Source organism: Monodelphis domestica, chromosome 2, assembly GCF_027887165.1.
Source record: "Monodelphis domestica isolate mMonDom1 chromosome 2, mMonDom1.pri, whole genome shotgun sequence".
In the NCBI taxonomy this organism is placed as follows: Eukaryota; Metazoa; Chordata; class Mammalia; order Didelphimorphia; family Didelphidae; genus Monodelphis; species Monodelphis domestica.
The window spans coordinates 19,370,327-19,395,892 of NC_077228.1; the positions used below are offsets into that span (position 1 = coordinate 19,370,327).

At 48.3% G+C, this 25,566-nt stretch overlaps 1 protein-coding gene across 3 annotated transcripts in view; it reads left to right on the forward strand.

Annotated features, from left to right (window-relative positions):
* MYSM1 (Myb like, SWIRM and MPN domains 1) overlaps positions 1–3,892 on the forward strand; it is a 32,533-nt gene extending 28,641 nt beyond the window's left edge. For all 3 annotated transcript variants that reach the window (XM_001381122.5, XM_007480505.2, XM_007480506.2), the window contains one exon: positions 1,250–3,892. In XM_001381122.5, coding sequence (XP_001381159.3) covers positions 1,250–1,417 — 168 coding nt within the window. In that variant the 3' untranslated portion in view covers positions 1,418–3,892. The remainder of the gene's footprint in view (positions 1–1,249) is intronic.
* The last annotated feature ends 21,674 nt before the right edge of the window (positions 3,893–25,566 follow it).

Below are 25,566 nucleotides of genomic sequence, written 5' to 3' on the forward strand. Positions count from 1 at the left end.
TTTTTTCTGTTATCTCAGTGACTTTGTTCCTTGTCTAAGAAATTTAGACCTGACAAGGAACATGGACATCTTTTAAAGCTGCGTTTCAGATGGGGTATTTGAAATGGATTCGGAGCATTTATACGAACTCAGTGTTCTTGGTGACATATCACAGGAAGTTTGTACAGCCATTAGGTCACAGAAAGGGACAGAGGATCACTTCCCTAGGCTTGATTGGGACCCCTGATGCCATCTTGTCTATCCTGCATCTCACCAAGCATCCTGTCTGCAACATCCCCCAAGTGCTCCTCTGGCGTTACAGCTCCAGGGAGGATAGAGCCCATGCCTACACTGCTTCAGTTTGGCTCCTAGTTCTACCCTCTGTAGATCCCTCCTCCCTCCTCATGGGAACCTTTCAGGTACTTGAAAATGACCTTTATTTCATTTCTTCAATGCCTGGTTGCAGTTGAACTCACAAAGACTTAAATTATCCAAACAGAGAAACACCCACCTTACATTTTAATTAGTCATATACCAAGAGTCAGTGGATCAGAATAAATTATAATAAAAAAAACTCACATGGGGGGGCAGTTGGGTGGCACAGTGGATGGAGAGCCATGCCTAGAGATGGAAGTCCTAGGTTCAAATTAGGCTTCAGACACTTCCTAGCTGTGTGACCCTGGGCAAGTCACTTGCCACCCCACCCCCACCCCCCTTGCCTAGCCTTTATCACTCTTTTGCCTTGGAACCCACACACATAGTATTGATTTTAAGACAAAAGGTAAGTGTTAAAAAAAAAAGAAACATAGCCTACTCCTGATTCAACAGAAGTGATATCTAAGCCTCTTCTGGTCCAGTCATTAAGTGGGTTTTCCACTGCATCCATGGAGAATGATTTTCATTCAGTGTGCCTTGGCAAGGGCTTTGGGATAGAGGGTATCAAGGGGGCCAAAGTGGAAGCAAGGATTTTGTCATTACCCAGATTACCTTTAATTGGCAGGGATAGAACATTGTAAAGAAAACTCAGACTGGCATGGAATGGTTGTTCGTGGAAGGCTTAAAAATCGGTGATGTTCTCCTCAAATGATCTTATTTGTAGCATCAGCCCTTCCCTTCACTCTTGAGCCTTCCCAGTGAGGATTACATAACACTTTCACTTCCATCTCCCCCCCTTAAAACCTGTCAGGTGTTGACTTCTGCCATTTATTGAATGCTTTCATTCTGTGATGGAATACATGGCACTAAAGATGAGCATTTTCTTTTAAACCAGCTCTTGGAGTGTCTAAGGAAGACCCTGGGCAAAGCGACCAACTGCCACATTGCTGAGGAATTCTTGACGCAGTTAGAGAATTTGTTCCTTTCCCATTATAGAAGCAAACCAGAGAAGGGCACCGCTGGAGAGGGCTGCCTCGTGTGTCCACCACAGCTGGCACTGTGAAAGTTTTATAACTGGACATGTTCGTTTTTAAAGGCAAAATGGCATCCATAGAAAGCCCGCCTGCAAAGTTTTTCCAGTTCTCCCATGTACTGTTCAGGCAGCGAGAGCAGCGATGGTACCAGTGTCTTGTCTAGTTAAAGAAATCCAGGCTGAATCATACAAATCGATCATGTAAAACCACTTGCAGTCACAGAACTTTGGACTCGGACGTCGAAGGTGCTCCACCAAAGGGTGGGCCATAGCAGCTGTCCAAGTGGTCAAAAGATGTGTCTGTTAGCATCACACCGTTTTTGTTTCTGTCCCTTTTCATTTGCCTGTGACTTTCCTCTCTGATTTTTCCCCCACGCCGCCATTGTTCTTCCCATTCAGCCTCATGAAGTCTTTTTGGTTTGTTTCCAGTAAAGAAGGGGGCAGGTCAGTGGTGGGATCTGCATTAGATGGGCAACAGATCAAAGCCTTTCTGCATAAGGGTATTCACATGTGTGTGTGTGTGTATATGTATGTATGTATCTATTTACATATACACACATAAGGGCTGTTGGGAAACGAGGAGAGCCAAAGGTTTTAGTCCACGTGTAGCAACTAACTTACTGTTAGGAAGAAGGGAAAAGTTAGGCCCATCAAGGCAAGTTGGTCAGTTGTTAAAGAAGACTCTTGATTTCTCCTTGGCTGCATGGCCATGGCACTTAAACTTGCCCCAGGTTCTCCTAAGGACAAAGAGCATTCTCTCTTCCCCACGCCACCCCCCAACTGCCAATGTCAGTCTCCCTATTGCTCCTACACAAGAGGCAGAAGAGGGTTCCAAGAGCCAGGATGCTGGTACATTTGTTTGGTTTTTATTGGATTCCTGGGCCCACCCTCAGGACAATCTAGGCTGGGGACAATTTCCTGGACTTTCCTCATCTAGAGCAGGGATTGATCATTCATCCAGAGGAAAATCCCTGCAAGGGACTTGATCGTACAAACCAATGATGTTCCCCTCTAATATTTGCTAAGGCGTAAATTCTAATTAGTCAATTGATTGAAATTAAGCTTTCTGCTTAATCCTCAGTTACTAAGAAAATTTGATTAATTCCATTCCTCCCTGCCCCCACCCCACCCCCCTACGCCAGCATCCTAATTACTAACCAATCAGCAAGTATTTACCGAGGCCCCACGATTTACCCAGTGCTGCGCTGGGTACCAGGGCTTCCCATACAAAGTAAGACAATAGCTGCCGGGTGCTTGCTAGGGGACCCCAGCACGTATAAAGATCATGTTTGAGAAGTAAGGTAGGCCCATGAGACTGGAGGGGGGCAGTGATGTGCCCTCAACCCTGGAGGGGAGACTGAGTCAGATTGTGAAGTTTCTTGAGCAGCAGTCACATTCCTGCTTCAGGAATATCACTTTGGCAGCAAACTGGAGAGATTGGCTGCATAGAGGGAGGCCACACCGCAGCAGGTGATACTGCCCAAACCAGAGTGATGAGGGCTGGGCTGGGCAAATATGTCCATGACTGAAGGTGGTTCTCTCTAAGCCAGAGTTTGGAAACACGGAACTAAGCTTATTCTTAAACAATGCTAAATGTGCCAGCCTGGCCTAGAGCAGCTGGAGAATGAGGCAGGACCCCTCAGGAGCTGTGCAGTTTGGGGCAAATCACAACCTCTCTGGCCTTCCGTTCCTTCCCCAGTACAATGAAAGATTTGGACTAGAAGATCTCTAAGGGCCTGATTTATCAATGTGCTCTGAATTAATGCCGGGACTGTTTTTTAAAGGAATGTGTTGTCCCTTCCACTCCCACCCCCAAAGTCACTGCAGGAAAATGGGGCATCTTACCCATTGAGTCAGTGGGAGCCAGTGAAACTTGTCGACCACAGAAGTCCCAAAGTCGTGGGACTGACCCAGCCTGTCTCCTCTGTCTGAGAAGGTACAGCAGGCCCGTGAGGGATCTCAGCAGGCTGGGCTCTTCGTCGTCTCATGGACGTAGCCTGGCCCACTTTTGTTTGAGAAGTGCCTGACCTGGTATTCTTGGCCTTTCTAAGATGGCCTCACCTGCCTGTTAAATGTCTCATTTCATAATCATGTTTACAGGCCCACTCCATGCAGGTCACTCAGAAGAACTGACATCCTGCGATAGGGTCCACACCGGCGTTCCATCACCCCAAGTTGTGTCCGACTTCTGTATTGCATGGTTGTTGGTTCTCCTGCCGGGCCTTCCCCAAGGGCTCTCAGCATCCTCAGGAGAGGAAAACTCCGCTTAGAACATGCCCTTGGGGGCAGGAGGCCATTTTACACAGAAAGCAAAGCTGTTCTGTACAGACCCGTCCTGTATGTAGATAGTGTTTATTTGCAGTAGTCTGCAGGTTCCCCATCAGGATGATGGGACTTCCTATCCATTGAAACTGGAGAGTGTGCCACAAGACTAGCATCTCTCTGGGGAAGTGAAAGGAACAGATCCCAAAGGATGGAGGATGAATAAAAAGATGAAAAACCCAACTTGCCTCTTTTTGTTTTTAAATTCAACAAGCATTTATCATGCACCTGCTGTGTGCCAAACAGCTGTTCCAAAGAGTTCTGAACCCCAAGGGAAAAGCACTGATGGACAATACAGGGGAGTTTTGTGGGCAGACGAGGTCACTGACAACAGGGGTATCAGAAAGATGAGCCCTATTAGGTGGTGGCACAGACGGACTGTGTAGAGGCTGGAAATGGGATGTCGTGCAGAGCAAGTAGGCTCAGAAGCCTAGGCCATAGTATTCAGGAAGCTGGGGGCTGTGAAATGCACCTGAAGATTAGGAAGAGTAGCACCAAACGGGTTAGGCTGCCAGGTGGTGGGCAGATTGGAGAAGGAAAACTAGCCAGAAGCCAAGAATTTGGGAAATCTCAGTGGGGAGGGACCTGGGAACAATCCAGGTTGGCTATTCTTGAACACAGACCTATTTCAGAGGAGTGGTCATCCAGCCCTGGTTTGGAACCCTCCAAGGTGGGGAAGTACAGCCAACCAACGTGTGGCCCAGGGACCGAGCCTGTCCGCTGCTTAGTGTCTGCCACCAAATTGAGCTGCTTGGGAGTTTGGATCCATTTCCCTGCTGAAGGTGTGGAGGAAAGAAGGGGCCCATTGCTTCTCCAGGTCAGGCAGTGTTTGCATCCCCAGAAACATCTGCTCCTCGTGAGGCCTGCGGCTGAATAATTGCCTGGTGGCTAACCTGTGGGGATGAGCATCTCCAGAGCTAACTTACTGGGCCTCTACTGAGGGAGGCCACCAAGGGGTCCGGAGCCATGCCAATTCCATGAAGGATGGTTACTAGTTCATCCAACTTGGCTGTGAGCCTTTGTTAATTAAGTAGTTCCTGACCATTCCTGCCCAGGCTGGTTCATTCAGATTCCCCAATTACTCAAAAGACTTCTGAACTTTGGCCATTATCTACTGGAACCTCGTTTCCCAGGATTCTGCATCTCGGCCTGCTTTACCCTTCCAAATTAATGTTTCTATTCTTGGAATTAGAAGGCTGAATACAGAACCCTGGAAAGCCCTTCTGTAGTCATCTGAATTCACTTCCTGGCCTCTGCCTTTGCTCTTCCTGCTGTCTAGGCTTGTTTGGCCCTTCTGTCCCCCTGAAATTCGACCTTTGCTTGAAGCAAAGGCCGGTGGTCACTGTACGTTATAGTAGGATTCCTTTGGGGTATCCATGGTTTGCACTAGATGGCGATAGTCTTGTCCAACACTGGGCCTGGCCAAAAAAGCCTCTTCCCGGAAGAGGAGAGCTCCCTAATCCTTCCTGTCCCCCACCCCAGTAACTCCTCTAGGTCTCAATCTCATGAGTTCTATAGGGATTTCTCACAACAAATTGCCCAGTGTAGGGCTAAACCCATAATGAACATGTAAAAACATTTCAAAAATCATTTCAAGGAGGCAGCTGCTATGTGACGCAACAAATTGAGAGCCAGGCCTAGAGCTGGGAGGTCCAGAGTTCAAATCCGACCTTAAGACACTTTCTAGCTGGGTGACCCTGGGCAAGTCATTTAACCTCCAAAGCCTAGCCCTCACAGCTCTTTTGCTGTGGAACCAAAACACAGAACTGAGTCTAAGACAAAATGGTAACCCTAAAAAAGATCATTTCAAGACAGCACTTTTGACAATGAAAAATCAAATTGAGTCCATCTTCTCCCTGTGATTCCTTACTGGCTGGCTCCTGACCATCCCCAAGTGGTATTCTTTGCTTAAATCTCTCATGCTGTGGGTGGAACAGGATTTCCAAGTCAAAAATTTCAGGTCCAGCCTGGAGAGTCTTGTTCCTGGTGGGGCAGAAGATGAGGCATTTCTGTGAAAGCTCAGCAGCCCATCTCTGGGTGCTAAGCCAGAGAATTCAGCCTGTCCAGGAGCTTCTCTGACCACTGAGATCCTGAGCTCAGAGGAGATGGGTGGGTTAGAAATGGGAGCCCCAGCTTCGGACCCTTCCAAGGGAAATTAACCGCTGAGCCTGTTCTTTTTCCTTCTTTCATTTCTGATGGCCAAGGGCTCCTGGTTTCCATTCAACAAGAGCAATTTACGAAGGAGCTGGCATTTGCCAGGGACTGTGCTGGACTGGTATGGAGGCAGAAGTGGAGCATTATGTACCGCTGGATTGGAGGATGTCTACAGGAGAGAAATACCAACAGCAAGGGAGAAACAGTGTGTCTTGGAATTCATACTGTGTATTGGTTCCAAGGTAGAAGAGTGGTAGGTGGCTGAGGTTAAGTGACTCGCCCAAGGTCACCCTACTGGGAAGTGCGTGAGGCCAGATTGGAACCCAGGACCATCTGTTTCTGGGCCCGACTCTCTCTGTTCACTACATAGCTCCCGCCTTGTGTACAACTTTTAAAGCCAGGTTGTGGATTCCGTATTTTTATCCTCAAGCCATGGAAATTTCCCATTTGTTTCAGGTTGGTGATATTCCGATTTAGAGAGGATGAAGAGGGCATTGGCCTGGGTCAGTTACTAGCTTTGGGCCCTTGGACAGAACATCGAACCTTTACAGTTCTCGGCTATAGCCCGAGATATCATCGAGCCAGGGCGGTCATGAGTTCTTCCCCAAGGACTTGGCGCCTCGTCCTCGCCTGTCCTGTCCCCTGTTTGCAAGTGCCTTCTCTGGACGTCGGTTTTCTCTTCTGTCCCATGATCGCGGAGGCCGCGATCCTCTTAAAGATCCGTCCTGGCTCCCCAACCGGCCTGCTGGATGCTCGGCTCGTCCTGCCTTTCCACCTGAAGCACGACTCATCAACGCGATCTTTTCTGGAAACACCGAGCAGCCTGGGAAATGGCCCTGACACTGCGGCAAAGGCGGAAACTACCTTCCCTGGGGCTGCTGGGAAAGGGCAGACGGAAGCTGCGCACCGAGGAGGTGGGCCCACTCCAAAGGCCCTCCCACGCTCAGAGCCCACGTGACAGGCCTGGTCCACCTGGCGGGAGGGCCCTAGCTGCGGAGTTCAGGTGGCATCCCGAGATTCGAAGGAAGAGATGAGGCCGGGGAGCCTCGGGAGGGCCACGAGAGGGCGCTCTGCCACAGTGAGTGACGGACAAGACCAGCCTGGGCTGCAGGGGCACTCCCCAGAGGCAGCACTGCTTTCCAAAGGGATCCTCTGCCGGCAAACCCTGAGGAGAGCCCGGGTCCGGGAGGTGAGTAGGAGCCGTCAGTAGTCCTGGGCTCTAGCTGGCAGGAGAGCAGCCCCAGGCTCAGTTCGGTGTAACACCCCCCCCCCCCCCCCCCAATGCCTGTTATTCGGAAAGATGCTTGAGGGTGGGAGGGGCAAAGAGGGAGGGTAGGGTCAGACAGGGGCCCGCCCTCCGGAAGTGCTCCCGGCTGCTTCCTTTTCCTTTTCTTGAACCCTCCCTTCTATATGTGGAAGGGCTGGGTGAAGGGGGTGAAGTGACTCGCCCAGGGTCACATCATTCGCAACGTCTGTGTTCAAATTTGAACCCAGGACCTCTTGTCTCCAGGCCTGACTCTCCACCCCCTGAGCCGTCCCACTGCCCCTTGTTCAGCTGAATCTTAGTTGCTTGATAAATTGGGACGAAATGGCTCAGAAAGGCCCGTTGGTGTAGGGCGCCGAGGTGGACATAAGGAACTTCACCAGCCCCAACAATGACTCACAGCGCCCAATTGTCTTGGAATCCGCTGCTTCTGGGAAAAGAAAGCCACCTCTGGGGCCCGAGGGAGCGCCCTGAACAGCCTCGGGCCAAGCCACCAACTCCCAGAAACCATTTCCTCATCCTTTTCTTTTTCACTAAGCATTTACTGCCTCGGAGGAACAAGAGTTTTCGCCACTATGATTTCATTTCATCCTGGACAATTGGGGGAGGGACATGCTGTTACTGTCCACATTTGCAGGACTTGGCATACAGCAGGGGCTTAATAAATGTTTATTCATTGATTACAGATGGATGGTAAAGCTGAGGACAAGGGACTTGCCCAAGTTCACATCACTAGTAAGTGTATGAGCTTAAATCTGAACTCAGGACTTTCAGACTCTAAATCCAGAACTTTATCGGGGGTCGACCAACCTGACTGCTTCTGTGAAATGGTGGCTTGGGGGAGCGTCCTGTCCAGCTCCCATCATGCCATCCTCCTATGATGCTTACAATCATCCTTCTAGACCAGCACGCTGTAGCTGAGAAGCCTGAATCCCACCATCAATCACAGCAGCTGGTAGTGGCCAGAGCCGCTAGTCCAAGCCCCTGCTCTTCGCCCAGAGCTCGTCAGAGAGGACCCAGGAAGGAGCTGGACCCTGGACAGCTTTGCCCAGCTGAGGCTCAGAGCGTCCTTCTCTCACCCAAGCTGGGGGCCCAGAACTGGCCTCCTCCTTTTCTTGGGACTCAGGGGGCCCCTGAAGGGCTAACGCTCTCCGCTTAGGGCTCTGCCTGCTGCCTTCCCCACCAGCATCCCCATCAGCCAAGACCGACTCAGCCATCTTCAGGGACTGGGCTGCTCCTTTGACTTACCCAGGTGAGGCAGTAACGTCTGCCCCGGCTCTGGGACCTGGGGAGAAGCTTCCTGTCCTCGGCTAAGTGCCGTGGCGGGCCTCGAGGAGCCGGATCAGACGGAGTTGGGTTTAATATGGCTTTATAGACTTATCATTCCGAGCTTCCTTTTAGCGGAAGCTCAGAAGGTCACGGCAAGGCCAACTGGCGAAGACAACCCAGCGCGGAAGAGCAACGGGCTGTGGCGCCCTCAGAAAGAAAACGCTCTTCTAAAGGAAGAGCCCTGATTTCATTTCATTTTCCAATCAGAAGGTGACGTCACTTGGAATCCTAGGCCCGAGCGACATCCGTTTGTTGCCAGCTCTTTGAATCCCTCAGTGTTCACATCACTTGGAAGCCACGAAGGCTCGGCATTTCCATCCGCGACCCCGTGTTCTGTTCAGAGATGGCAGCACTTAGAGAAAAGAGATCGGGATCATAAAGCCAATCCATTTGGAGATGTGGCGGGCGGGCGGCCGGCCTTCTTCCTTCCTGACCTCAGGTCACACAGGCTCATAAGTTAGGCTTGATCCTGGCACGTTCTGTTCATCTCATGATGAAATTAGCCTCCAAAATGTATCCACCTTCCAAATTGTATTCCATCTTGATTATACCTCGAATAACTGGAGGGCTTAAATTGAGGGCTACAAAGGGGCCTTAGAGGCAGCTGGTTCAATCGTCTCATTTTACAGGTGAAGAAACTGAGGTCCAAAGCAATTGCATCTTGCCTGTGAACTCACTGTTTCTGTTCAGCTCAAGAAATATTTATTAACCATCTGCTATGTGCAAGCTTCTAGTGATGGAAATAGAAAGATAGGGAAACAGCCATTTCTGCCCTTGCTTTGAAGCAGTTGGTGGTGCTGAGCCTGGAGTTAGAAAGACCTGAATTCAAGTCCTGCCTCAGACACTTATTAGCTGTGTGATTCTGGGTAAGTCACAACTTCTATCTCCCTCAATTTCCTCATTAGTCTAATGTGGATAATAATAGCATCTGCCTCCCAGGGTTGCTATGAGGATCAAATGAGATAATATTTGTAAAGTACTTAGCTTAGTGCCTGGCATACAGTAGGTGCTTAATAAATCTCTCTCTCCCTATCTTCCTTCCTTCTTTGCTTCCTTTCTTCCTTCCTTCCCTCCTTCCTTCTGTCCTTCCTTCCCTCCTTCCTTTGCTCTTTCCTTCCTTCCTTCTGTCCTTCCTTTCTTCCCTCCTTCCTTCCTTCCCTTCCTTCGCTCTTTCCTTCCTTCCTTCCTTCCTTCCTTCCTTCCTTCCTTCCTTCCTTCCTTCCTTCCTTCCTTCCTTCCTTCCTTCCTTCCTTCCTTCCTCCTTCTTCCCTTCCTTCCTTCCTCCCCTTCCCTCCCTCCCTCCCTCCCTTCCTTCCTTCCCTCCTTCCTCCCTTCCTTCCTTCCCTCCTTCCTTCCTTCCTTCCTTGAGAAACTTCCAATCTGAAATGGCACATTATAGTACAAAGGGTCCTGAATTTGAAGTTGAGAGCCCTGGGTTCAAATCCAGACTCGGATATAGCTGATGACATGACTTTGAGTGAATTGATTCAATCTTGAAATCCAGGCTTACTTTTTACCAAAGTAGATGGGGATGGTGACACTCGATTTCTCCAGAGTCCCCTTCAGCATTAAAATCCTACAGTCAAAGAAGAAATAAGCATTACACATCCCCCTGCCCCCCCCTTTGGTTGACAAGGTGAGGGACTATGGATGTGGAATGCAGCACACACTGTCAGATACAATCCAAGTGTACATTGGTTTTGCGGAACTACTTTTTCCCTTGGTTTCCAGAAAAGATTACAAAGGGCGAGGAATATGTGACAATTACTGTGATGTCAAAGGAAAAGACATTAATGAAACTTTTAATCCTATAATTTGGGGTCTGGACTTGTGGTTTCATCAATGTAGAATATTCTCTTCCCTGATACAGATCATCAATGTGGCAATAACTGAGGAACTCAGAAAGCCTAGAACGCAGAGAGGTCATCAGGGGTTAGTCCATGGCCATCCAGTGAGAGTGGACTTGAATGCAGGTCTTCTGACTCCCAAGGCAGCCTTCTCTCTACCATGCTACTTCCTGTGCGAGAGATCCTTTAACGTGATAATGTATTAAATCAAGTGTGATACTAGGTAGGAAGTCGGAAGGGTTAATGAGAAAATCCAGACAAAATGCTCCAGAAAAATGGGAGGAATGGGAGAAATCATCATGCAGCTGTCATAGAAGGGAGAGAGGCTCCTCGGCTCTGTTGTTCCAAACTGAAGACCTTTCTCTGCTTGGAAAATCCCCAGGTGATACAGAACCTTTCCTCTCACGGGATAAACACGTTCCTATCCGGAGGGGAGGAGGGGAAAATAAACCGCACCCTGGCCAGACCTGTTCCTCCAGCCAGAAGTTAGATTGTCAACATGCTCCTCCCTGCAGCCTGGTGGGAGGAGATCAGACCTGTGAAGGGTGCCTTCTGGTCCTCCAGAAACGGCAGTCTGGGAAGGAAGGGGGACCCCTCCCCACACCCCATGGGCGTCCTAATGGGTCACTTTTCCATCAGGCTCACAAAGTCCTTACCCCACAGCAGCCTATCCAACTAGACGGTATGAGTGTTCTCTCCATTTTACAGATGAGGAAAGAGATCTTGGTTCCTCCCAGTGACCCTGTGTGATGGGCAGAGCAGGTGTTTGGGAGGTGAGGGACCACATCATTCACTGGGGAAATCCTTGGGATGCTCTCGAGTTGTGTGTGAGCTCCACACTACAGTCATGTCATGAAGACCAGGATCTCTGATGGAGTAGAGATACTTCCCATCAGCCAAGAGGAAAGGAGTGACGAACTACAAGACTGTAGTCACTGGGGAGCCGAGGAAGAGATGGGACAAAATGGCGGCCAAGTTCAGAGCTCCGGCTTCCCACTTGGAGTTTGTTCATGATGGCAAGATTCTTGGTTCCAGGTTTTACTGTTCATTCTGTGGCTACATGGAGAAAACAGCGCCTCTGGGATTAGTTTGGCCAGGATGCAAGGGAAATGATTAAGCAGAGGCCACTTTGAACCCTTATTTCCAAAACCCTTACCTAAATGACCTGCTGGGTCCCTCCCCTGTTGCTTCTAGAAACCAAGGGGCTACCTGGGAGGTTCAAGTTTTCTGAGGTTGGTCACCACTTGGGTGTTGGTGCCGCGAATGGTTCCTACATTATTTCCTTCACTATAACTGATTTCACAAATGTCTTATTTCTCAGATTTCTTGAACCACGTGTTCAAGTCCAAGGCTCTCTCCACTGTGTCACCAAGCTATCTTTGTGATGGAGGGGAAGGGGGGAGTAAAAAAGTGGCATGGGGCGGGGTCACCAGCAACCCTGGACCTGGTCTCCTGGCTCTAAGATTTGAGTTCTTTCCTCTATAATAACCCCCTGCCTGACTCGGGGTGAATAGCTGCCCAGAGAACCGGATTCTATACCTTGGTGGAACTCTACTGTTGGAGAGTGCTGTGGAGGTCACCTAATTCAGTTCCTGGATCTGATGACTATAACATATTCCTACAGATGGATTGAATGCTGTTTGCCCTTGGGGTTGTACAGCTCATTGGGGCAAGAACTAGGACCCGAAGCTGAGTTTTCCCTGTACTCCCACCTTGACCTCACTACTTCACTTTTTAATGATAGTAAAATTTCTTGGGCGCACTTTTATGAGATGATCTTCAAATCACGAGCTGTTCATTTGGTGATATGGTAGCCAAAAAGGCTTGATTTGGGGCATCAGTAAGCTAGAGCTTCCAAGGACTGTGCCTGTCCTGTGGTCTAGCCTGGTCAGAGCTCATCTAAGGTGTTGTATGTAGGAGTGGGCTTTCCTTCGCTGGAGACTGATGGCAGATAGAAGCCAGGATGATCACCTAGCACAGTGATGGCAAACCTTTTAGAGACCAAGTTACTAAGCTGTACCCTCTGGCTGCATTTGAGCCTCCCCAGGCAGGGGAGGGATGAAGTGAAAAATGTCCTCGGGCATGGTGGAGAGGGGGAGCAGAGCAGCCTCCTCCGGCACACTTGCCATAGGCTCACCAACATGGACCTAGCAGATAGTATTACAGGTATAAGTTGGACCAAAGATCTAGTGCAATCTCTTCTAGCTTTAGGATTCTTGGACTGGGTTCACTTCTGGGTGCCAGAGTTTAGGATCGGCATTGATGAGCTGAAGATTTCCCCAAGGAGAGCAGCCAAGACGGTGAAGGGTCTTGAATCCATGTCACACTGGAAATCATTTGAAGGATCTGGAGATGATTAGCCAGGAGAACAGAAGACCTTCTTAGACTATGACAGTGATCTTCATTGAATGAGCAAATGAAAGAAAAACCATTTATTAAACACTATGTGCCAAAGATGGACAGAGCACTGGACCTGGCAGGAAGACCCGAGTTCAAATCAGCTTTAGACATTTACTAGCTATGTGACCCTGAACAGGTTAATTCACCCTGTGTGCCTCAGTTTCCTCATCTGTAAAATGAACTAGAGAACAAAATGGCCAACCACTCCAGTATCTTTGCTAAGAAAACCTCAAATGGAGTCATGAAGAGTCAAACAAATATGACTGAAACAACTGAACAACAACAATAACAATGTGCCAAAAGGGAGAAAGACCATGCTAGGCAGGATCTCCGACTTGTTGGGGGAGAACAGCCTCAGGACACACACAGAGACCCAGATATCCATGGTGGTGAGCAGCCACGGGGAGGACAGCAAGGCTCAGGGTTCTCCGAGGATCTAAGTGAGACAGTGATCCAGGGAACTGCGTAGAAGAAGGGCAGACGGAAAAGCCTGGTGGCTCTCCAGGTAGTCAAGGGAATCAGGTTGTGGACTTCCATAGCATCCCTGCTCTAAGGGCAGAAACCAGAGAATCTGCCCCCTGGAAGGAGGATTTCTCTGCTTGGCCCTACCAGGCCGACCTGCTGTGGAAATGGAGAGGCAAATGGAGGCTCGGTGTCGAGAGATCCTTCCTAGCCATCAGCTGCCTAACGACTAAATGGGGTGCCTCAGGACCAAGTGGTTTCCACTCCCTCCGAGATCTTTGGGGGGACGAGGGCGGCCTGGGACAGGCCCCTCTGGCTGCTGTTCTGCCCCCCGTGTTGGTTCGTTAGTCAGCAGAGACCGAGTACTCATTCATTAGGGCCTCCCCTCTACCTGGAGGCTGAGTTCTCTTGCCGGGCCAGCCCAGGGACTGGCATTTCTAGAGCTCGTGGAAGAGCCAACTCCCGGCTTTGGCAGACACTTCAAAGAGCCGGGACGACCTCTGGTGCATCCACACTGGCCCACAGAGGCCCCGGGTCCCTCCTCTTCATAGCCACTAACTGGACTGGGGCCGCCTGGGCCACATCACAAGGTTCCGGAGGAGTCCGGCCCTGAAGATCTCCTCCTGTTTGCCCCTTGGACTCTGTGCTCTGCCAGTGTGCGTGGAGAAGAGCCACCACCGACACGGGTGGGGCCGGTCAGGATTCTTGTGCCCACTTTCCAGGTGAGAAACTGCTGACGACGTGCCTTTGTCGCACATAGACAGAATGAGAATGAAAAATCAATGTCAGGGGCAGCCAGGTAGCCCAGTGGACAGAGCCCCAGGCCTGGAGTCTGAGGACTTGGGTTCAAATGTGATCTCAGATACTTCCTAGCCGTGGGACCCTGGGCAAGTCACTTAAGCCCCTTTGCCTAACCCTGTCCCTTCGGTCTTAACGTTGTTACTAAGCTGAAAAGTTTAAAGATCTGAAAAATAAATAAATATGTCCAGGTGACCCAACCAGCCGTACCTTTTGGGGCAGATTCTGGTGCAAGGAGATACCCCGAGGTGGTCAACACCAAAAGCAAAGGACCCCAAATGGGCTGAGAATCATAACAACTTCTTCAATTGGGGAGCACCATGGGGTCTAAGTAGAGCAGGGACAAGCAGAAGGCCTCGCTGGCACCCCAGGGCCATCCCACCCTAGCTAAGCCAGTTGCAACCTTGACCTATTTCCTTCTTTGTTTATTTTAAACCCTGACTTTACAGCTTAGAATCAATACTGAGTAAAAGTTCTAAGAAGAGCAGTAAGAGCTGGCCAATAAGGGTTAAGTGACTCACCCAGGGTCACACAGCTAGGAAATGTCTGAGGTCACATTTGAACCCAGCACCTCCCATCGTCAGGCCTGGCTCTATCCACTGCCCAGCTGCCTCCTGCTACTTCCTTCTTTTTAAAGTTGGGAAATGATAAGTCATGAATTTCCTCAAGCTGAAAGCCATTTTAGAGCCTCTGACCCAGTCCTTGAAAGCTTGGACTTGGGCAGGGGTTGGGGGAAAGATGGGATAGTAGAGAGAATACTGAGTGTGGAGTCAAGAACCCTAGCCAGTAAGCAGAAGAGGCAGGATTTGAAACCAGGTCTTTGGATTCGGAATCCAGCTCTCTGCCCCTTACTGGCTCTGTTACCTTGGGTAAGTCACTACCCCTTTGTGGGCTTCAGTTTCCTTTCAAATCAAATCAGTTCAACTAAGCATGGGCTGCTCCTTAGCAGGCACCATACTAGCTGCTGGATACGATGATCTCTGCCGCCGGGGAGCTGCCATTTGGCTGGAATGTCCTTCCATTTCTAATCTGAATCCCTCTAATGTGTAAGTTTGGGGGGCTGCTGATAATGAGATGATAAATGACTTACGAGACACACAGAATGGATAAGCTACACACACACACACACACACACACACACACACACACTTTAAACCCTTCCCTTGATCTTAGCACTGATATTAAGATTTGAACCCAGGACCTCCCATGTCCAGGTCTGGCTCCCTACCCATGAAGCCACCCAGCTGCCCCTATAAGATATTTATCAAGTTCACACACAAGCTCATGTTCATGCAAGAATTTATAAAGCATTCCAAGAGGCAACTGGAGCCAGGAGACCTGGGTTCAGATTTTGACTCTGATTCTTGTAATGTAGAGTCATAATTAGGGCAGCTGAGAATCATCTTCCTGAATTCAAATCTGGCCTCAGACACTTACCAACCAGGTGATCCTGGTCAAGTCACTGAACCTCCTTTGCCTCCACTTCCTCATGGGTAAAATGAGCTGGAGAAGAAAATGGCGAACCACTGTGGAATCCCCACCAAGAAACCTCCGAAGAGTCAGACACCCTGAAAACAACATTAATATAAACTAGTAGAACAGAAAGGGATCTAAAAATCACCAAGATCAATCCCCCATTTTACAGAGAAGGAAACTGAGGCCCACAAAGATAAAGTGACTTCTCCAGAGTCACACAGCCAGTGAGTGTCAGAGCTGAGATCAGCCTCGGGATCCAGCAGTGCTTCTCTGAGGGCAAAAGTCATTGCCAGAGAATCTGGGGAGGCTCTCTGGAAGAGGAAGCATTTTTATCGGGCAGGTACTTCCTGGTATTGCACCATAAAGCCACAGGATAAGCTCTGGCCTCTCAGACACTACTGGACAGAACACCACTGGCCCAGTGTTCCTTTTCCCCGTGAACTCCAGGGGGCTTACTGTCTTTCTCCCCCTGATTACTTCATCCAGAATAATCTTTGGAGTTCACATTTCTATTGTGCATGCCCACAGATCATCTCAGAGGTAGGTGATGCAAGCATCATTGTGCCCATCTTACTGAGGAGGACACTGAGGCTCAGGAAGGTGACTTGTCCAAGGTCTCTGTTACCACAGAGGGCAACACCACCCTCCCATCCCTCAGGTTCCTCTCTGAGGCGTCATCCTCGGTCCCTCCCTCACATCCAAGCTGTTGCTAAGATCCGTCAGACTCTCCTTGGAAGCATCTCCTCAATACACCCCCTTCTCTGATGCTGCGGCCCCCACGGGTACAGAACGTCATTCCCCAATGCTGGAACTATGGCAGTAGCCCCTGGGCATCACCCCCTTCCTCTCAAGCTCCAGGGGCTCCTTGTTGCGTCCAGGATCAAATACAGAACCCTCCTGGTAGCCTCCGCAGGCTGGGATCTAGGGGCACCGGCCCTGCGCTGTCACCGACTTTCTGCCTCAGCTCCTGGCACTTTTGCTGGCCGGCCCCAGTTGCCATCCTCCACTCTGGCTCCTGACCTCCTCAGCTTCCTTTAGATCCCCACTAAAATCTCGGGGCTTCCCCATTCCTCTCAATTCCCTGTTAATTATGTCCTGTTGTTGAGGTGTTTCTGTCATGTCCATCCTTTCCTACCACAGTTGGTGCTTTCTTGTTATAGATACTGCAATGATTTGCCATTTCCTTCTCCGGCTCCTTTGATGCATGAGGAAACTGAGGCAAAAGGGGTTCAGTGACTTGCCCAGGGTCACAGATAAGATCCTGGGGCAGTTTTCCATTTCTTTCTCCAGCTCGTTTTACAGATGAGGAAACTGAGGCAAATGGTTGTGCAGAGTCACTCGGTTAGTAAGAGTAAAGCTGGATGTGAGCTCATGAAGATGGGCTCCATCCACCAGGCCCCCGGCTGCCCCATGCAGCCTGCATCTCGTTCACTCTGGTCTCCATATTGCTTTGCGTGTTGTCTCCCGCACTGGACCAAACGTATTGCCTTTGGCCTTCTTTGTGATTTCCCAGCAATTAACACAGCAGGCGCTTAATTATTGCTTATTGACTAGAGGTATTTGAATGGAAGCATCCTGGCTTCCACTCCAGGGTTTAGCACTTCCTCTTGGCCTTAACATTTCCCCAAGGAGGGAAAGTGACTTGCCCAGGGTCACAGCGCTGGAAGTGTAGGAGGCCAGATTTGAACCCAGGACCTCCTGACTCCAGGCCTGGCTGCCCCTCACCTTTTATTTTCACACCGCCTGTGTTTCCCGGTGTGTCCCTCTCCCTCCTTCCTCAATCAGCCAAAGAAAACAGGAAGAAAACCGCTTAAGTAGGAGTCTGCGCCGGGCTCACCCTGTCAGCCAAGGAGCAGGAGGCGCTGCTGCTCTGGGCAGCCAAGCTCGGCCACTGGCCCAGGGTCGCGTTCAGTTTCTACGTTGTAAGGCTCTTGGTGGGTGTTTCGGGCCTTGGAGAACGTTCTGTCCCCGGCGCTGCTTGCTTTGCTTTGCCTCTGTTCATAGAAGTCTCCTCACGCCTCGTGCTGGCCCGCTAACACACGGCGCTACGTCCCGCACTCCGCTCACCGTCTCCCGGATGGGCCTCATCCTGACAAGACTAAGAGCCCACGTGACTGGCGCAGAGGGGCCTTTTCCGGTGCCACCCCTTTGGGGCTGGTGCCGAGCAGCGTAATGTCCAATCAGAGGCCTCGGAGGAGCCCTTATGGAGCTGCTTCCGGTTCATCATTGGGGAGAGAGCTCAAGAACAGGAACCCGCCCTTGGTTGCAGGTCTCAGCTCTTCGTGCCCTCTAGGCTTGGGCACGTTCTGTGAGGCAGCCCTGAGCTGGCCTGAGCCCGGGGAAGCCCTTTGGGCCGCAGATGATGGGCCGCCGCTGTGGCCCAGCAAAGGCGCCATTCATGAGAGAAGGCTCTGCCCCAGAGATACGGGGCTTCGTGGTGCAGCACTTCCGGCGGGCTCCGGGCACGGATGGGCTTCATTTGCTTCCAGAAGTCACAGTGATGAGGCCCATTTCATCCTCGTCAAATGGGGTGACGTCAGCTGGAGGGCCGGGCCAGAGGCTTCTCAGACAGCTTGATGCAGCGCCTTTGGATAGAGCGTCTGACATTGGGAGAAGAGCAGAGGAGAGCCCCGGGGCTGGCTCACGAGGCCTCAAACGCCATTCACTCTCCCTCCTTTTTCCTGTCCCTCTGACCCTGCCTGTCTTCAATACACCATTTTCTCACCATTTACGGGGATCATGTCAACATCGCCCTCCCTCCGGGCGCTGGGTGCCAGTCCTCCCCCTCCCCCCCAAGGGCCCGTCAGGTCCTTCTTTCTTCTTGCCTCTTTCCAGGGTCATCAATTCTAATCCACCCTGCACACAGCTCTCCCAAACAGGGCCGATCTGATCACATTATTTCCGTTAAATTCTTTTCTGTTGTTCAGTTGCTTCCAGTCTTGTCTGATTCTTCATGGCTCACTTAAGGGTTTTCTTGGCAGAGATACAGGAGTGGTTTGCCATTTCTTTCTTCAGCTCCTTTTACATATGAAGAAACTGAGGCAGAGAGAGTTAAATGACTTGCCCAGAGTCACAGAGCTACTAAATGTCTGAAGCCAGATTTGTAATCAGGAAGATGAGTCAGTCTAATAACTCAGAGACCAGCACCCTATCCACTACACCAGGAGGTGCCCCAAATTAGGGACTCCCTGCACCTGCTAAATGAAATCCCAGTTCCTTGGTGCAACATTCAACTCTCTCCAAACAACCCAGCCCCAGACAACCCATTGAGTATTCCCTCTCCTTCCAAGTGGCAATTCTGGTTGACTTTGGACAGATTCTACCTGCCCTACCTTTCTGTCTTTGTTCCCACTCTTCATTTCTCGGTGGACATCCTTCCTGTTCTTGAAGGCTCAGGAATTAGATTTCCCCCATCTGGGTATCCATCCTGGGCTCCTGAGATGAGACTCTGAGCTTGATGGCCTTTAAAGGTGCTTTTAACAAGTCAATGAGTCAACCATTTCCAGCCTCAAGGAATTCAAGAGGGACTTGACGGAATCACAGCCCCTGGGAGGAGGAGGGAGTTCAGAGGACACCCACTCTTTCCCCTCCCTGAGCAAGAAGCCCTTCTTCACCACCACTGACTAGGGATCATCCAGCTTTTGCCTGAGACGCCTAGAGAGAGCTAGGGCAGATCAGGCCACTTTGGGAGAGCTCTCATTAGGGAGTCCTTCCTTATGTCAAGCCTAAATTTACCCCGTCATTCTCAGTCTTGTCCTATGAGGACTAATCCCTCTCCCCATGAGAGTCTTGTAGCTCCTTAGAGTGAGCTCTTACAGCCCCCAAGTCCTCCCTTATCTCCAGGTCCTCGTCTTCATCGAGTGAAGTCTTAAGGCTCTTCACTCTCTCTACTGTCCTCCCGCTCTCCCACTCACTCCCTGTGTGGTCTGGGATCTCTCTGAATGTCTCCTCACCAAAAAAAGAGACCCAGAAGAGGAAGGAGATAAATGCTTGACTTGGAGTCAGGAATATCTGGATTCAAATCCTGCTTTGGTCACTTACTAGCCATGTGAGCTGAGGAAAGTGACAACCTCTGTGTCCCTCAGTTTCCTCATCTGTAAAATGGAGATTATAAAGAGTTTTTGATGTGAGGATCAAATGAAATAAGAAATGTAAAGCAGCTGAGAAACCTTCAAATGCCACATAAATGTGAGTTATTGTTCAAAACTAAATTCATATTATCATCACAAGATGAGTTCTTATGACCCAACCAGCTCTAACATCAAGAATTCCATGGACTTGCCAGAGATCTAGGGATTCAAGGACCCAACTTAGCTATATTGTTGTTCAATTGTTTCTGCCTCTTCACAATCTCATTTAGGGTTTTCTTGGTAAAGATGGTTTGCCATTGAATAGTTTTCCATTTCCTTCTCCAACTCATTTTACAGATCAGGATACTGAGGCAAACAGGTTAAAGGGACTTGCCCAAAGTCACTCATCCAGGAAGTGTCTGAGGCCAGATTTGAATTCAGGAAGATGAGTTTTCCTGACTCTAGACCCAGTGCTCTCTCCAATGTGCCACCATGCTACCCCAGTTATCTTCCTAAGGCCTAGCAAAGAGCTGGATACACCTCAGGGGAACTTCCTGAATAGAAAAGGACTTCCTTCCACTGAGGGACTGTGATTTCCCCCTTGCCACAGGTGATCTCTTAGCCTGAGCTCATTTCCCCCATATTCTGTCAGTCCTTGTGCAAGAGGCTGTCAGACTTTGGAGGAAGATGTTTTTTGTGTCAAATACTCTTAACTAAACCATCTCAGTAAATACACCTTTTAAGAAACTATTTGGCTCTGGTTGACTGATTGATAATCCCTGGAGACCACACCGGATGGGGGCTTGTGAGCGTCACACCTAGAACCCAGCTGCCCTCTGAGGGCCCAACCTTTCACGGCAAGTAGGAGTTGGGGAGGAGTCCAAGAGGGAGCGGCTACACACCAAGGAGGATAATGAGACTCAGAAAGGCCAAGTGGCTTGGCCAAAGTCACGCAGCAGCATTAGGAAGATTCTTCCCCCAGGACTGCGGTACTTCTGATTCGTTCCTACACAGCCATTATTTATTTGCAATCAGATCTTCCTTCAGTCCAGTTTACCCAACTGTAGAAGGTGTGGTCCAGTTACCAGGTGGAGAAACAATGGGGCTAGACACCCAGGAATGTGCTGAGGGGAAAGCAAGGGCGTATAATAGAAGTTGAAATAAAGTACAATTTACTGCTTTGGGGTCTTTGATCCATTGTAGGAGGCAAAGCGCCAGCTTTCCAATGGAGAGAAAGATGAAACTGGCCTCCTGGTAGCACAAAAGTCCCTCATGATCAGGCTCCAGCTGCCTCTGACACCTGATTTCATGGTAGTCACCTAAAGAGCTTGGTGCCTTCCAGCTGACTTGCATTGCCTCCTTCCACCCTCCCCATGTTAGAACGTGAAGCTTTGAAGAGCAGAACCCATCTCTATTCTCGATTTCTGTCTGCTGCTTGGCACAGGGTTTGGCGCATGGTACGCATTCAGTAATTACTCATTCATTCATTCATGGCATTCCAGTAGTACCGAAATCATTCAGTGCCAGGCCAGTCACACTCCCTAAGAATGAGAGCTTCAAAACCTTACTAATCACCAGATTCATCTGAAGGAGCAAAAGGAAATCGCACGGAAATATTGGGGCAGAAAAAGTGGGAGGGAGTGAAGACCAGCAGTGCTATTCCACAGTAGTAGCAAATCAAAATAATTTGAGACTGGCTAAGACATCGAGCAGTCAATCAGTGGAACAGATTAGGTACCTGATGTAGATGGTGGAGCCTAATGTTTGATAAACCCAAAGATGGCAGCTACTGAGGTAAGAGAGCTCACTATGAGACAGCTGGGAAGTCTGGCAGAAACTAGGTCTAGACCAATATCTCACGCTGTAGACCCAGATAAGGGCCAAAATGAGCACATGAATTAACAAAAGGTGACATTATAAACAAATTAAAGCAGCATGGAAGAAATTTCCTGTCAAAGCTATGGAAGGGAAAGGGTCTATGTTTGGTTCATAACCAAATGAGAGAGGAAGACAGAAAACAAATGGAGGGATGGAGGTAGGGTGGGGATTGAGAAGGAAAAATGGACAATTTTGATTATATAAAATAAACAGGTTTTACAGAAACAAATCAATGCTGCTAAAATTAAAAGTGAAACAAGTGAATAGTGAAAAAAAAATTTTGATTCAAAGATATTTTATTTCCCCAATTACATGTAATAATTGTTTTCAACATGTTTTCTGAAACTAAGATACACACTGTGACCCTGCCTCCCTGCTCTCCCTCCTCAGATGCTAAGCAGTTTGAGCTAGGCCATACATGTATTGGTTATAGTTGTAAGAGCACATTCATACAAAACCAAAAACTGGAAATAAAACCTTAAATATTCTGATGAAAAAAAAATTTGTTGCTGGTTTCTCCAATAAAGGTCTCATTTCATTTCTAAGCTATGTGGGGAACTGATTCAAATTTATAAAAATAAGAACCATTCTCCAATTGATAAATGATCAAAGGATATAAATAAGCAATTTTTAGAGGGAAAAAATTCAAGCCCTATTAACAAAAAGCTCCAAACGGCTAATAATTAGAGAGATGCAAATTAAAACTACTCTCAGGTTCCATCTCACACTCCTCAGTTTGGCAAAATTTACAAAAAGGGAAAATGACAAATGCTTAAGGGGCCGTGGGGGGGAAAAAAACATTAATGCACTGTTGGTGGAGCTGGGAACTGGTCCAGTCATTCTGGAAAGTAATTTGGAACTGTGCCCCCAAAGCTTTTAAACTGTGTGTACTCTTTGATAGCAATAGTGAGTCTATACCCCAAAGAGATCAAAGAAAGAGGAAAAGAACCTGTAAGTCCAAAATATTTAATAGCTCTGTTTGTGATGGCAAATAATTGGAAATTGAAGGGATGCCCATCATTTGGGGAATGACCAAACAAGTTAGGTTATAGTAATGTGATTCAATACTATTGTTAAGAAAGTGAATGGCTTTAAAAAAACAAAAACTGGGTAAGACTCATAGGAATCAATACAGAGAGAAGTAAGCAGGTCCAGAACCGTTTTTAAAATAATGACAATATCATAAAGGCTTAGAAACTTTGAAAGACTTAGGAGCTTTGATCAACACAATTACCTAATACAACACTAGAAGACCCATGATGAAATATGCCACCCACTTCCTGAGAGGTAAGTGATGGACTCAAGATATAGACTGAGGCAGAACTATTTTGGACCTGGCCAATGAGGGAATTTGTTTTCCTTGACTAGATTTGTCTGTAACAGGGATTTTGTTTTTCTTGCTTTCTCAATTAGGGGTGGGATGGGTGGAGGATGTAAGGGAGAGAAAATGGATCTTTGTTTAAAAAATAATATAATGTTAAAAAATATCTATTGACAAAACACATTTTATCCTCCCAGTCTTCTCTTCTCAGGACTCTGAGAGAGAATATAACTGCTACTCCCTCAGAATAACTGTCATTCCCAGAGACCAACTGCAACAGAAAAACCGTTAAAACCTCCCACATATACTGTCAACATTTGAAATTGACACTCTGTCTTAGATCTGCTTCAAACTCCAATTCTTTCTCAAGCCAGCTTCTCTGCTTCATATCTCTAAACTAATATAACAAGACCCAATTTCTAATATCATCATTCTAAGTATATGGTAGCAATTTAATAAATGCTTATTGATTATAATCTACCATAGGCATTTAATAAATGCTTTTACTTGTGACATAGGGTAGGTGCATAATAAATGTTGATTGTGGCATACAGTGGTTGATTAATAAATATGCTTGTGGCATGCGGTAGGTACTTAATAAAAGCTTGTTGCTTGTGGTATACAAGTATCTGCTGATTTTTACACCAGAAGGCTCTCTGGGTGTTGGAGAAATGAGCAGATCTCCCCAAATGGTGGTGATGCAAAGGCAAAAGGCATTGATAAACATTTTAAAATAAAATAAGAAACCTGCCCCCACCCCCAGGTAACTCTTACCCAGAGGGGCACAAAAAGGACCTAAGCAATAGCTCTGGAAGGGCCAGTTCACGCTCCCAGAGATGCTCCCTTCCAGGGATGCCCCCTCCCACAAGAGCTCCTGCCCTCCATGGCTATCCCAAGGGATAATGACATTTGCAGAGAGTTCTCTGAGGAGAGGCTCAGGCTGGCAGGGAGGGGAGTCATTTGGTTGGAGTTTCGATGCTGGTGCCAGGCTTTGCAGCCACATCTTTAATTAGGGAGCCTGAATGAGCAGGGAGCCAGGCAGCTCCAACCGGCCATTGGAATGTTCTTGTTCCCAATGTTTCTGCTTTAAGTGGCTGGGCTGGGACTGGATCCTAGGGGATACCTCCAGAATTTCATTAAAAAACAACCACCACATGCCCGGCTGCTGGGATAGTAGGAAGACTGAGGTCAGCTTCTGACTGTGTGATTTAACACCAAATCCTCTAACCTTCTCTCACCTTATGGACAGTGAAGGGCTTCAGTGGATGAAGGAAGAGACCTGGGGTCAGGAAGGCCTGCGTTCAAGCCTAAGCACTTATTAGCTTGTGTGACCTTGGACAAGTCACTTAATTATTGCCTGCCTCAGTTTCTTCATCTGTAAAAATGGGAATAATGTCCACCTCACAGAGTTGGTTTGGAGACCAAAGAAGATAATAATTTGTAAACTGCTTAAATCCTTCCATTTCTTTTTCTGTAAAATGAGGATAATAAAACCAGACTACAGGAAAGTAGGGAAAGTGCTTAACCATCCTTAAAATGCTATAGAAGCATGTGTTGTTATTTCTACTCCCTTATGAATACCAAATCATGAAATTCAGGATTGGAGGATCACAGACTTAGAGCTGCCAAAGACCTCTTGTTTTATAGAACTGAGTTCTTGGGATGTGCCTGCCTGCTTTCCTTCCTTCCTTCCTTTCTTCCTTCCTTCCTTCCTTCCTTCCTTCCTTCCTTCCTTCCTTCCTTCCTTCCTTCCTTCCTTCCTTCCTTCCTTTCTTCCTTCCTTCCTTCCTTCCTTTTTTCTTTCCTTTCCTTCTCTTCCTTCCTTCCTTCCTTCCCTCCTTTCCTTCTCTTCCTTCCTTCTTTCCTACCTTCCTTCCTTCTTTCTTTCCTTCTTTCCTTCCTTCCTTTCTTCCTTCCTTCTTTCCTTCTTTCCTTCTCTTCCTTCCATCCCTTCTCTTCCTTCCTTCCTTCCTTCTTTCCTTCTCTTCCTTCCTTCCTTTCTCCCTTCCTACTTTCCATCCTTCTTTCTTCAAGTCACCTCCTCTTTGAAGCCTTCTTTAATCTACCCTCCATGAAAGTATTAGAACACCTTGTCTGGGTCTCTCTTTTGCCCTTTTCACATCGTTCCTTGTAGGCTGCTCTCTCATGGTTAGGCCATTACCTCCCTCCACCCAGTAGCTTGTAAACTCCCTGCACAGAAAGTGGCCACATCATTTCTTGTCCCCAGATCTCCCTGAGGGCCCAGCACAGTGAAGAGCATATTAAAAGTTCCATGGGAAAATGCCTATTAAAGGTCCATTTAATTGAACTGAAGGGATAAGACAAAGAGAACAGTAAAGATATAGCGGGCATGGTGACAGGAGGACAACTCTCCATAGCCCTGCAGAACGTGCATGCTAGAACTGAAGAATATCTGAGTTCAAACCCTTGATGCTCCCATGTCCTTACTAGAGCATTTGCTAACCATGTGACTCTGGACAAGTCATTTAACCCTGGTCTGCCTCGGTTTCCTCATCTGTCAAATATGAATAATAATAGGATCTACTTCCCAGAGCTGTTGTGAGGATAAAATAAGAAGATGCTGGCAAAGTGATTTGCAAATCTTAAGCACTATAAAAATACTAGCCAGTATTATTACTTCATGATGTCTTCCCCATCGAACCCAAGCTTCTCAGGGCAGGAGCTGTCTTTGTTTTTCTTCTGTTTTCCTAACCCTAAAGCTTAGGAGACTGCCAGGTACATAGCAGTCAGTCAAGCCAACAAGCAAGCATTATGCACTTTCTGTGTTCCAGCCATTGTACTAAAAACCGGTCTGGAAGGTCTTCCGTTCTCTGGGAAATCCCACAGGTCCAAGCTCT